General features: G+C 54.0%; 1 protein-coding gene and 1 pseudogene across 2 annotated transcripts; both read right to left on the bottom strand.

The window, feature by feature from the left end:
* Positions 1–4,340: 4,340 nt before the first annotated feature.
* LOC141515927 (GTPase NRas pseudogene) lies at positions 4,341–5,827 on the bottom strand (annotated as a pseudogene).
* Positions 5,828–6,593: 766 nt separating this feature from the next.
* On the bottom strand, positions 6,594–10,308 carry LOC141515926 (GTPase NRas-like). Of its 2 annotated transcripts, XM_074227341.1 has the most exons (4): positions 10,152–10,236; positions 9,658–9,810; positions 8,604–9,181; positions 6,594–7,799 (listed from the first exon to the last, which is right to left on the bottom strand). In XM_074227341.1, the coding sequence occupies exons 3-4, from the start codon at positions 9,164–9,166 to the stop codon at positions 7,697–7,699; spliced, it is 666 nt and encodes a 221-aa protein (XP_074083442.1). In that variant the 5' UTR covers positions 9,167–9,181; positions 9,658–9,810; positions 10,152–10,236; the 3' UTR covers positions 6,594–7,696. The 2 variants fall into 2 exon arrangements, with proteins under 2 accessions (XP_074083442.1, XP_074083441.1); XM_074227340.1 differs by lacking the exon at positions 9,658–9,810 and having other exon boundaries at positions 10,152–10,308.
* Positions 10,309–13,336: the final 3,028 nt, after the last annotated feature.

The following is a 13,336-nucleotide window of genomic DNA, read 5'->3' as shown; positions in this document are numbered from 1 at the left end:
GTGGAGGGGGGGTAAGGCAAGGGGGAATGAGTGAGCCTTCATTCTCATTGGAAATGGCTCAGGGAGGAAATGACATGCACACTTAATAGGGTGAAGAAATCTGTTTTGCCCTGGAGAAGGATGGGAGAAAAGGCATGGGATGAGGAGGAATGGGGGGAGGGAAGGGGGAATAGGTGATAGAAGAGAGGGAAGATCGAGGGAGAGGGTACTCAGATGCAACACACTTTTGGACAGGGCCAGGATGAAAGGAGAGAGAACAGAATAAAAATGAGAGTGGGGAGAAATAGAGTGGAGGCACAGCTAGTAATAGCAACTGAGGGAAAAATATTGAAGCAACTTCTCTGGTGGACTTATGAGAGAAAAAGCAACCCACCCCAGAGACAGACCCATTGAAATCTGAACACAGTACATCTTTCTCTCTCTCTCTCTCTCTCTCTCTCTCTCTCTCTCTCTCTCTCTCTCTCTCTCCTTGAGGTTTCCCATCTTCTGGGGGAGGGGGAGGAGGTTTATGTTTATTCTTCTGTTTACTCTTATAATATTCAATTTACATCAATGTATGGCATGGAAACAACATAAGAAACTGTCAGAATGCCTTCGGTGGTGGGGGGAGGGGAAGGGGGAAATTGTAGAATTCAGAGCCTTGCAAAAAATGATGGGTACATATTAATATTGTATATAATTGGAAAACAAATAAAATCTTAATAAAAAGAAAAAAAAGAAAAGACACCCTCAGGTTTCAGTATACTAGAAGTTGAGTATGATTTCATATATTGTTATTGGGGTCAGGACTTCCTGCCTCAATTTTCCCTTTTGAAAAATGTAGAGGTTGGGCTAGCTAGCGTTGATGGTCATCAAGATGACCCCAGATGTTGTTGAGCATGGGACTCCAGTCTGCTCCTTCAGGTGGAGGTACAGATGCAGAAATGGAAAGTGATCTCCCTAAAAGTATAAGCAAATTAGGGAAACAAGGACTAGTTTACCTGTCAGATCTCTGAAAAGGGGAACATTTTATGACTAAGGAAGAGATGGATAACATTATAAAAAACATATTGAATAATTTTGAATATATTAAATAAAAAACATTTTGCACAAACAAGGTCACAGAAATAGTTTTAATTATATAGGGAAATGTTGTTTCAAGACTTCACTTCCAAAGGGTTTCTAGCAGAAGATCGCCCAAACGATTTAGATAAGGAAAGGGGATCTCCTCCACATAAAACAGTCCAACTTGTACTTTGGGAGAGTTTTCTAGAAGTCAGAATTTGTATTCTTCACTGAGAGGACAGGCATTAGGGGGACTACAGGGGGACTGTCTACCCTGACAGAAGTTTCCCCAACTGGACCAAAATGCCTTGGTCAGACTCCTTACTTCATCTCTCCAGTCTAGGGATATTTCTCTTTGCTATTAAACGCCCTCCTTCATGGAAGGAAGGTGACCCATTGAAACCGAATTCGCCCGAACATACGGACATACTGACATTCAGGTCTCTTTACCCCCAACCCGCCCGCACACACACATGCACTAAGTGAGAACAACTCAACCACATTGGAGAGGAGTAAGGGAAGTAAGAAGTATTCACTGCTTCAGCTAGGTGGAGCAATAGAATGAAGATGCCAATTTGACCTAGCTCACTTTCTTTGTAGTCCCAGGGCTCCAGGCTGCCTGGCAGAAGGCTCCCTCTGACTGTGCCTCATTTTTCCCCTCTGTAAAATTGGAGTTGAACTAAAAGGGACAGTTTTTAGAATGACTAGTGGACCCTGAGACCCCTGCTGGGAACTGCAGTGGTCAGAAGGATTTTCAAAACACTCCTCTGATATTATTTGCCTATGAAAATACTCTTTTCTTTTCCAACTACTGAATGGTGTGAGGGAAGATTTTTGCCTGTAATTTGAACATATAATAATAAACTGAGGCAGAAAGGTGAAAGCTGGGGAACCCCCCTCCCCCTTCCATTACCAGACTTAAAGACGGGAAACAAAATGACATTCTTCTCCCTATTTTTTGGCTTTGGAAAATAGTACTTTTCATGAAAATACTTTATGTTCCTAGCTACTGGGCTTATTAGAATGGGTTTGAATAGAATGCGTATTTTGTTAAAATTGTGCTCCATTTCAGTGTCTGATGCAGTCAGTAGGAAAGGGAACAAAAGCTTGGTAATGTTTGACAAGCAGCACCCTGGGTTATTTCTCTTCTGGATTCTTAGCCTTCAGCTTTATTTCCTTAAGTCTAGCTGACTGCTCTCAGGGGGCTCAAGTACCCACCAGAATCCACAGAAGCCCCAGCATCTGGAGTCTCAGCAGTTTTTGGAGGGTGTCAAGGAGCCCAGAGGACCCAGAGGGGGAGAAGCTTCAGGTTCAGCTGGATCCCTTCCAAGGCTAATCCAGGTTCTTATGAACACAAATCTCCAGAGCCAGGGAGGGGAAACTTCCCATTTCAGAGCTGAATCTCACCCTCTGCAGAAGGACAAAAGAAGACCACCTCAAAAAAAGGAAGGCAAAGAACTCAGGGCTGGGAAGGGCAGGGGGTGGCATTGCTCTCTGACTCAGGAAGGTGAGTTCAAGTCCTGTTTCAGGTGTGACCCTGGCTAAATCCCTGAACCCTAACATGCCTCCTTTTATCCATCTCTGAAATGGGGGGATCCTCATAGCACCAGCCTCGCAGAGCAGTAAAAGGGACCAAAGGGACAAGGGGTGAAACTTTTTGGTAAGCCTCCAAGTGCTAAGCAAATGGCAGCCAGGTTTTTACTATGTGATTTTTTTGGTTTCTCAAGCCTGGGAGCTTCAGCTGCACTCCGAGACTAGACTAGCACAGTCAGAGGGGCCCTAATCAGCAGAGAACAAGGTGGATGGTCAACAGTACCAAGAAAATCTTCTGAGACTTCCCTGGGGAGGGAAGGACCTCCACCAAGTGTAAGCCATCATTGACTAAAAAACCCCAAACAGCAGAAGCTGGGGAAGATGACTGACACCAGAGTCAAAGGAGGGAGGGAGGGGGGCGATCAATCACCCCAACTGAGAGAGGGTCTGAGCTTTAAGAGAAAATGAAACTGGAGGCTGGGCTGAGAGAGGCTCTGCTAGAGAGTTAAACAGAGAGGCAAACAAGTCCCAGAGGGATGGAGAAGGGGAGGCAGGGGCCTGGAGCCCCAGGTTTAAGGCTATAAAAGAACAAGTCAGAGTGCTAAAGTGCGTTTCAAAGCCTATTGGCTGTCAGAGGTGGAGGCTCAAATGAACCCCATTTACTTAGTTAAAATGGAAACTATCCATGAAGAAGAGAGAAATGAGTGAGTCCCAGGCTGTCCAGTCCAAGAACCGCATTTGACAGGAAGGAACCTGAGGCCAAGAAAGGAGAGCATCAGCTATGCCCTGTACGGCATGGGGCTCCCCTTCCCTGTGGTACCCCTTGGTCCTTCTAGAGGCTAACTCCACCTCCTACCCAGAGGCTCCCTCCTAGCAGCACGCCTCCAAACTTTCCTATCATCACTCCAGGGTAGAGCTTTGCTGAGACAACTCTTTCGCTTAAAGCAGGCAAGAAAGATGGTGCTAGGTATAGTCCAGGGCAAGGTAGTGACCAGAGGATGCTCTGAGGCTGAGACCCTGGAGCAGCCAGAGCAGGGGTCCACTGAGCGGGCTCCACAGAGTGTGGGTCCACAGAGAAAGGGTCCACACCTGTCTCCACAGGCAAGGAAGAATGGTGACCCTGGGCAAGTCCGAACTTCTAGCAGCCTCCCTTTCCTCCTCTGTGAAGTGGCAGTGATAACAGAATCCCCCTCTCAGGGTGACAGATCAAATAACTGGGAGCTGGAAAGGATTGAGCCCATCTGGGAGATCTAGAAATGCCAGCGAGTGACCAGCTCACGATAAAGTTGAGCATTTAGTCAGCAGGAGATCCACTGAGAAGGGGTAAGGGTATGACATCCGGGAAGAGAGAAAGGAGATCCAGTGCCAGGTGGTGGGGAGGGGTGGGCGGAACTGGCTTTTCTTAGAGACCAGGTCAGCTACTGTCCGAAGTAGAGGATGAGTGTTGGCTAAGCAAGGGCCCAACTATAAATGATGGAGATCTGCCAACAAGGGTGAGGAGGGCTCCGATCAGGGGCCTGAAGCAGGTGAGCCAGCCCAGCAAGTTATGCAGTGATGCCCAGTCTCAGCCTCTATGTCTCCTCTGACAGCCCCCCAACTCTGCATGGTCAAGTGCTATAAGCCCCATTTTGCAGATCAGGAAACTGAGGTTCTGAGAAGCAAGCCCCTGCCCGGCTGTCTCCCTTGGACCCTCCCACTGCCCCCCCTTCCTGCCCCCAGCACACCGGACAAACAAGGAGGAACACAGCTGGAAACACAGTAACATCTTTATTTGTAATCAACCTGAGAATGAGAAAAGTAACTTTGTGACAAAACCCGAGGCCCCTCCCCCTTCCACCCTGGCTCACACAGGAGACTGGCACAAGGCCCTTTGGACCTGCACTCCTGAGCTGGCCCAGAGACGCTGATGGGTCCCACCAACAATCTCCTGGAGAGAACCTAGGGAAGGTCTAGTAGCCCCCCCCCCAGAAATGCAGAAAAGAACACACAGAAGGAAGAAGGGGGCAGCAGCTGGGGCAGGAAACCTTGTTCACAGGATGGTACAATGCCTGGACCTGTGATGCTGGTCTGGCTCAGGCTGGGGGTGGTCCTGGGGCTCCTGGAACAAGGGCCGCTGGACCACGGGGATCTGGCCCCGCCGCATCTCCACGATCAGCTCCCTGAAGGCCTTCACCACGCCTTGCCGGGTCTTGGCGGAGGTCTCCACGTAGGGCACCCCGAAGCTCCTGGCTGCTTCCTGGCCCAAGTCAGTGTCCACCAGCCAGTGGGTCAGGTCCACCTTGTTGGCCACCAGCACCACAGGCACCCGACCGGGGCCCTTGACCCTCTGCAGCTGTTCCCAGAATAGGTTCACGTCCACGAAGGTCTTGATGTAGTCCACCGTGTAGACGATGAGAAAGCCATGGCCCCAGCGGATGCAGTCGTCCAGCCCCTGGAACGCCTCGGCTCCGGCGGTGTCCACGATGGACATGTGGCAGCGCTCCCCGTCCACCACCAGGTACCTTCGGTACACGTTTCGGATAGTGGGCTGGTAGTCCTCCACGAAGCGGTTCTGGATGAAGCGGACCACCAGGGCGCTCTTGCCGACGCCGCAGCTGCCCAGCAGCACCACCTTGTACAGCATCTCGGCTCTGCCCCGGCTGTCTACCTGGGGAGTACGGAAGGAAGGGGAAAGGAAACCTGCATGGATTGGGGTGGGGGCTACGGTGCACGGGCTCGATCACCCCGGCCACCCATGCTGGTTCCCACTTTCCAGCTGGGGAAACTGAGGCCAGCAGAACCAAAGAGCTTTGTCATAACTCACCCATCTAATAGGTGGCTAAGGTTGGCGTTGAATTCGGATCACGCAGACCCCAAGCCCTGCACTCCACCCACCCGGCTGCCCACCTGCCTCAGGAATCCCGGATTTAGAGGAGCCTGAGGAATGGACCGCGGGACCTTCCTAAACCTGGGACCCGAGGCTGACCCCAAGACTTCCAACGGCCTCCCCATCCCTGCGCGACCCTGCACTAATGCAACTCCAGACACGTGGGGTGGGGGGCTGACCCACTAACTGCCTCCCCCGTTTGGTTCCCCAGCCCTACTCCGCAGACCTCTACTTACCCTTTCGGAATTATCAGCGAGGAAGCCTGGCGAAAAGGAACACAGGGAAGAACTCAAGAGTTAGGGAGACTGAAAGACTCTGCAGCCCCACCAGCTTCAAGTACTGGGGGACGGCCCGCCCCCCACCACGCGGTGCCTCTTGGGAAGCCCGCCCCCTCCCCACCCATCACCTGGCAACATAGAGCCCCGCCCCCCGGATTGGGGAAACCCGCCCACCCACTCCCCTGGGATTTGGGAAACCCATCCCCAGAGAACGAACATACCTGACAGTGTCTGTGGGCGGCGCCTCCCCTCGACGTTCAGGCATTCTAGGAGCCCCAGGCCCTAAGTGGCCAGAGCAAGCACCTTTCTGCACGCCCAGGGCCCCCACTTCGATGTCCCAGGGAGAAGCAGCGGGCTCCCCTTTCAAACGCAGAGGGCCCTAGGCCTCCCGAACCCTACTGCTGAGGGGGGATCCTGGCCCTTCAATCCCCAAGCACCGCTCTTTGGTACCTACCTGTCTTCCTCCGCATCTCCCCACCTCTGAACCCTACCCGCCCCCCACTCATCGTGGCTTCCATCCTCAGATGCAGAGGGGCCCCTTCTCTGCCATCCTGGCTTTTCTGACACTCCCCCCAACATCTGTCATCCTAAAACCGTCTGCCCCCTCCCTCCCTTGCCCTCGGCAGCACCCTCCTTTTATCCTGCCCCCTTTAGACTGGAGTCTTTCTCTTCTTGGGAGTGCCGTGCAGAGAGCAGAGTTCAAATCCGACCGCAGCCACTCACCAACCTTGTAGCCCGAGCAGCTTGGTTCCATTCTCTGGCTTTACCTCAGCCTCTGATCTTTTCTCTTCCCTCGCCCTGCCCCCACTGCTTCCTCCCCAGCTCCCTTCCGCCCACCCCACCTCTTATCCCCCCCCCCCCAGAACCTTAGGGGTCTTCCCTGCTCATTCCTTTGCCAAAAACCTGAGGTCCCTGGACCCTGGATTTTGCTGAGGTTGAGGCCCCCCAATCCCTCTCCCCTGCCCCTGTGGCTGCGCCAGGCCTACCCTGGTGGGGTCACAGCACAGTCCAGGTGCCATCTCCTTTCCCTGGGAGCCTCAACTCTGGCACATGCAAACTAGAGGTATGAAGCCTGGAAGTGAAAGCTATGTGCCAGGGATTTGGGGGCAAATCCCTGGGGGCAGTTCTGGGACAAGAACAAAATGCTGTTACAAAAAAATTTTTTTCCAGGTTCTTTGGGGAGGCAAAGGAAGAGCCCAAGCTTTAGTTGAAGCAGGCCCAAAAGGGCAGCATGGGTCACAGGCAGATTTCACACCCCTTGGCCAGGTCAGCCTTTCTCTGCCGTCTTGGGTAAGGGCTAATTTAAAAAAAACAAAACCAACCAACCAAGCCTGGGGAGCCCAGCTCCCAAAGTGCCTAGAAAGCAAAGAGGCCCAGATGGGGGGATGCCTGGCAGAAGGCTGACACCCCTCTGGCTCCAAGCATAGGAAGGACCCATCAGCCCACGTACAGGGCAGTGTGTCTGCCCCTCCGAGGCCTGCAGGGGATCCCCAAACCCTTCCCACAGACTGACCCTTCAACAATCACTAGACTGGGGGTCAGGGGGTAGGGAGGAAAATGAGTTTGAGCCAGCTCAGGCGTGAAAGGGGATCAGGTATGCTTCTCCCAACTTGGAGCTTGGAGGGACCTGGGCGGCCATCCAGTCCAACCCCCCAACATCTTCCAGATGAGGAGACTGAGACCTGAGTTCCCACAGCTAAAATCCCCATGCCTTACTAACTTGCAAGGCTGTCTCTCTCCCCGAAGCCACACTGCCCTCCTGTTACTACTGCCCAAGCACTCTGCTCCCTAAGAAACACCAACACAGAAACAACCTAACAGCCTTTATTTCTGACAAAGCCTGAACAAAAAATGTCACCGACTGTGAAGCAGAGTTGAGGAAGTTCCTGTAGGCTGCATTGTGTCCCGCCACCCCCAATCTTCAGCTGAATCAGGATGCCCCACGTGTCCTCTACACCAGGGTTCCCAGGGAGGCTCAGGGATGCCCAGACCAAAGGCCCCTGTGTAGCCAGACCCCACCTGACCCACAGCTGTGCCAGCCTCTATCAGGACATTTACAGCCAGCGCCGGACCATCTCCTAGAGGCAACAAGACAGAAAAATCAGGAGCTGATGAGGATGGAGAGCTCACCTGGGGTGAGGAGATCCCAGTACCCATCTGACTAGTCCTGAGACCTTAGGCAAGTCACTTAACTCCCATGTCTCCCACCTACAGAGAACAGCCCCCCCACCCCCACCATCCCCCCTAGGAATGAAATGCTAGTCTAAGACAAAGGTGGACACACACACAAAAAACTACCCTGTGTCAGATCTTGGAGGGACCTTGAATAGGAGCTGTGTCAAGGTAGCATTCCTCCCCAACACCCCAGACAAGGCCTTCTGGACCACCCCAGGGACTATAACTGGCCCCAGACAACAAAACTCCAAGATCAGGGGCAGAAGGGAGAATCATTCTCGATGGTGCTGTTCTCAAGTCAGAGCTTCTATTGGGGTACCATGATTTTGTATAGCAAGGAAAGCCCAAGAAAGAAAAGCCCCCCCCAGCCTCCTGAGGCGGAAAGGCCATAGTGCCAGTCGAGAGACAAAGCAGCCAGAGGCCCACTGACTCTGGGGCCTGGGAACTCAGGGAACAGCTTAGACAGGAGGAGGAGGGAATCTTTGGCATGGTGGGGATATCAAGGCAGTGAGATAGTCATCCCTTCTCCAAAGGAAAAAAAAAGCAAAAATCCCCAAAGGCAAAGAAGAGAGGTTATGAAGAGTTCCCAAGAGTCTCCTAGAAACATTTTAGTGAGGCCCAGCAGGGCCTGGATCCAGAGGAGTGGGCCAAGCCAGATGGAGGCTGGGGGGGGGGGGCAGGACCAAGGATGCAAGGCTCAGGCTCACAGGATTGTGCAGGGCTTGGGCCCACAGCCCCAGCCGTGCCCAGGAGGGGTGATGCCCTCCTGGATTCTCCGGATCTCCCGAACCAGCTCACGGAAGGCCCGTTCCACACCCTGCCGGTTCTGGGCTGAGGTCTCCATGTACGGCACCTTTAAGCTCTTGGCCATTCCCTTGCCCAGGGACCGGCTCACTGGTTGGTCAGCCACGTCGGTCTTGTTGGCCACCAGTACGAAGGGAATAGGGTAGTCGTTGCCCTTGACCCTGCCCAGCTCCTCCCGGAAGATCTGCACATCCACAAAGGACTTGACGTCATCCACAGCATAGATGCAGAGGAAGCCTTGTCCCCAGTGCATGAAGTGCCGCTGCCTGATGGGGTGATCCTCACTTCCTGGGGTGTCCAGGATGTCCAGCTGGCAGGGCTGGCCATCCACCACCACATAGGTGCGGTATGTGTCTCCCAGATCGGAGTCGTGCTTCCAAGTAAGGCAGTTCTTGACTAGATGGAGGGTCAGAGCACTCTTGCCCACCTGACGGCTGCCCATCACCACCAGCTTGTACTTAGCCATGACCCTGCTGATCACCTAGGGAGACGGGGACAACAGAGGGAGCCTGTGACAGCTGAGGGACCCTAGGCCACCACTGTACCTCTCCAGAGCCCTCCTCAATCTCTTCCCTGACACCTAGACTCGGGGCCCCTCCTTTCCCATCATCCTTTGCCCCTGGCCAAGCAGGGCAGGCTAAGAGTCCCTAGCAGGAGTCCTTTGGATGCACCCTCAGTCTCAATTTAGGGCCAGGTCCCCAGAAACAATGCTCACTCGTTCAACATCATTATAAGGAGTTCCTGGAGAGCAGGTGCCAGGCCCTGGGGTACAGGTCTCTGATGCCCCTGGGTGGCTCCTGCATGAGAATCCCTAACAAGGAATAGGGGGCTATCTGCTTAGAGCCAGTCTGGGGTTCAGGATCACACAATCTCCTGGGCTCTCACCCCCCCCCCCCAAGGACCCAAGAATGTGCCAACTCCTCATCCTTCCAGAGGGACTAAATAGGCACTGCCCACCTTCCCTCTAGAGGGTCGTGGTCACTGCCCTCCTTTCTCAGGGGAGATCCCCCCATGCCTTCAGGCTCTCTGCACCCCCAAGGTCCCTGAGTAAATCATAGGCCTGGTTGGCTTGGTCTGGGGTCCAAGAGGGATCCTGGCTTGGTTCGACACCTTGGGCACAAGTAGCAGAGGAGGCAAAGGCCTTTGGGGCATTTTTCCTTTCTGGTTGAACCTCCACATCAGGAAACCCCTCCCCCACCTCCCACCTCATCCCCCTCCCGGACCCAAGTCGTGCTCAAAGAGCAGGGGTTCAGAGACCTTCCCCATGTCCTTCCACCCAGCTCACGAGGGGCCTGAGGAGCGCGGAAGGGCAGTGCGGCTCACCCCCACCCCCTGCAGGGGCAGCCCCCCCCCCCCGTCAGTGTGGCCCCGGGGACCCCGCTGAGGCTGCCAGCCCACCGCCCAGCCCGGTCACTCGCCAGATCTGTTCAGAGCCCCCTGCCTCTACTTACCCTGTTCTGGAGGCCACGGAGCTGATCGGAAAGGCGCCGTGGGGGCCCCGAGGGTAAGGGGTCCGACAGAAAGGGGGGGCAGTCCTGGCAAGCGGACTCGGCTGCAGCCTGCATCTCCCCCCAGAGCTCTCTGGGCCAGAAGCGCCGCGCCCACGCCCCCTGGCCTCCGGGGAGCCCGCCCCCCCCTCCGCGCAGCCCCGCCCCCCCCCGGGCTGGCCGGCCCCCGGGGCCACGTGCAGGCCTGGCCCGGGAGGGTCGGGCCAGGTGGATGGGCCCCGTGGGAGGGGCCCCCGAGAGAGGCCTGGAACGCCGGGTCCTGGAGCTGCCACATTGTAGCCAGTGGGGCCCGCGGGCGTGGAGGCCGCATAGCCCCGAGCCCGGGCATGGCCGGCCACCTGGCAGGCAGACGGGGCCCTTGGGTGCCCACTGGCACAGGTTGGACCGCTCAGTGCTTGCTGTGGCCGAGCATCGTTTTCCTTGTGTTCCCCTTCTTCACCACAGTGGCCGCGGGTGCTGGTCCGCAAGGGGTGGGCGTGCCAGCTGAGCTCTACCTTGCTTCCACCATACTTTGAGGCAAATTGAAGGTGTTTACGAGAGGAAGCGTAGCCCCCACAGGATGAGGTGGAGGAGGAGAACAGTGCCCCTCCGGCGGTGGTCCGATTCCGAGGGCCCTGCCTCTGGGCAGCCCGAGGCCCCCGAGAAGGGGCTTCACTGCTGGTCCCGCAGTTGCTATCACTCGCTGTGCCTCCACTCTCTTCCTCCCCCCTCTCATTTACTTTGTTCTCTCCCTCCTTTCATGCTGGCCCTGTCCAAAAGTGGGTATCCGAGGACCCTCTCCCTCGGTCTTCCCTCTCTTCTATCCCCTATTCCCCTTCCCCCATTCCCCCTCATCCCGGCCCTTCCTTCTCCTTTTTCTCTAGGTAAGACAGATTTCCTCAGGCTCTTAAGTGGGTGTGGTATTTCCTCCCCGAGCCCTTTCTGAGGACAAGGAAGGCCCATGCATTCCCCCTTGCCTTGTGGGCCAAGATTTTCAGTCCAATGTTCTTTTGTCACACATTGCCCATCCCCAGCCAGGTCCCCCCACCCCCAGCCCGGCTCTCCTCCCCAGGCTGCACAGGGCAGCTTGCTCCACTTCATGCCCCAGTTCTTTGCTCCACAACGTCTACTGGCATCATCTCGCCCCCCTTTAGCTCCCCCTTAGCTCCTGCCAGCTTCAATCTGGCCCCAGGGAAAGACAGCAGCTCCCAGTTTCCTCTCAGACTCTCCCCTCACCCTTAGAATTTCCCAATTTGTTCCCCTCTTAGCCCAAGGATGTCTCCTCCACTTCTGGGTCAAAGATCTGCTGGCCTGGTCCCACCCTGACCTCCAGGTCTTCCTCTCCCTGACTCCTGGAACCTGAAAAGGCTGGCACAACCCAGTGGTAGACAATTGAGAGCCAAGGACCCTAAGGTGGAACTGATGCTGAGGGAAGGGAGCCTCAGCAGGACCACACTGGACACAGGGAGAGCGAGGTAGGGTGGTGACCCACCAGGAGAACCGTAGCTCTTGGAGTGCAAAACGCCACCCACGTGAAGACAAAGCTGGAGTCTGCCTGTGGAGCAAATCCTATCAGTCTCACGTCTGCAAACTTGTAGGGTTGCTGCTATTCTCCCCCTTCTGGGTTTTTTTTTTAATTATAAGGATTTGGGGTATTTTGAGTCTTACGATTTTTCCTCTGCTTACTTGGAAGACACTGGCAACAGTGTGTGGGAGCCCTAGCCGGAGGGAGTAAGCACCTGCTTGATTGGCTACTTAGAGTTGGGGGAAAACCAGGGCCTGGGGGGGGCCCTCAAGCCCTTGTTTGCTGCGAAAGAAAGAGAACTTGGCATCTTTGTCTCTTGGCTCCTCAGTGCCCCGTGAATAAAATGAGAGGCAAGGAATAAAGTAGAATTTGGCCAGCAGCCCCGTAAACCCCCCACAGAAGGCAGTTTGCCAGTCTTTCCGTTCTTTTCGGGAATTTCTTTTCCTTTTGTTTGGGTTCTTCCTTCCTAACTTACTCTATGCAAATGGATCCCACGGTTCTCCAAGCAGACCTTAGATGGCTTGCTTTAAAGGGGAGGTGAGAGGGAGAAAAACGTGGGACTCCAGATCGTTCAGAAAGGAAGGTGACAAACTCTCGGTGCATGCCGGGGGTAGACCCTGATGGAAAAGTAGGTGTTGAAAAGGATCTGCACCTAGAATTAGAAGAACAAAGGAACAACCCACGAAGCAAAGGAGCAACAAAATAAGTGTATGGAGAAAGACAGTCCATCCCTAAAGCAGGGGCCTAGCAAAGGGACTGATGGAGCTTAGTACATTTGTACTAAGGGAGGATGAAAAAAAGGGGCTACAGCTGTTCCTCGGTTGTACCCGGGGAAGATAGGGGGAGAAAGGCCATTGGAAGGAAGAGGGAACACCGAAGATTCTTCTCCTCTTGGGTTAGAAAATTAGGCTGCTCCAAGGTTGAGCTTAAAAAGAATATCCTCGGGGCAGCTAGGTGGCACAGTGGATAAAGCACCAGCCCTGGAGTCAGGAGTACCCGAGTTCAAATCCCGCCTCAGACACTTAATAATTACCTAGCTGTGTGGCCTTGGGCAAGTCGCTTAACCCCATTGCCTTGCAAAACTAAAAAAAAAAAATCAGAGCATAAGCAGGAAAGCAGTCAGAGTCTCTCATAAAACCTTGAAGTAACTGAGGTCCTTGCAGGGCTGCCCCAATAACAACTCAAAAGCTCCTCAAAACCAGGGCAGAGGAGAAAGGAGTAAACAGAAAAAAAAGGAACCTGACCATAGACAATTACTTTGGCCCATGGAGGACCAAAATACACACTTAGAAGGTAACAAAGTCTATGCTTCTGTATCCAAAGCCTCCAAGAAAAATAGGAATTGGTATTCAAAAATTATTCCCTTCCTATAGGAGAATTGATTCCCATCACTAGAAACACTTAACTTCAGGTGAGATAACCTCCTAACCTCCCGTTTGTATTGTAGGACTGCCTTTTCAGTTACTTGTTGGGCAAAAGGGTCACTGAGGTCTCTGAATTCTCACATTCTATGAAATCTTGTTATGGAAGATCACCAGCCTCCTCAAACAGCATGGCCTGGGGGCTGATAAGGTCTTTTGTGGTCCTCTGAACGGGAGGCTTGCTCTCCTGTGTGAACCCTGTA

This window comes from Macrotis lagotis, chromosome 3, assembly GCF_037893015.1.
Source record: "Macrotis lagotis isolate mMagLag1 chromosome 3, bilby.v1.9.chrom.fasta, whole genome shotgun sequence".
In the NCBI taxonomy this organism is placed as follows: Eukaryota; Metazoa; Chordata; class Mammalia; order Peramelemorphia; family Peramelidae; genus Macrotis; species Macrotis lagotis.
Note: the sequence above shows the minus strand (reverse complement) of the source record. Positions and strands in the feature narration are given on the sequence as shown.

Bases quoted from the DNA above. Each gene is read 5' to 3' on its own strand.
- LOC141515926 (XM_074227340.1), bottom strand. From the start codon at position 10,265: ATGCAGGCTGCAGCCGAGTCCGCTTGCCAGGACTGCCCCCCCTTTCTG. The intron at 9,182-10,151 runs GTAAGTAGAGGC...CCGTCTCCCTAG, and splicing joins TCCGTGGCCTCCAGAACAGG to GTGATCAGCAGGGTCATGGC. The intron at 7,800-8,603 runs GTGAGCCTGAGC...TGTTGCCTCTAG, and splicing joins CCCAAGCCCTGCACAATCCT to GAGATGGTCCGGCGCTGGCT.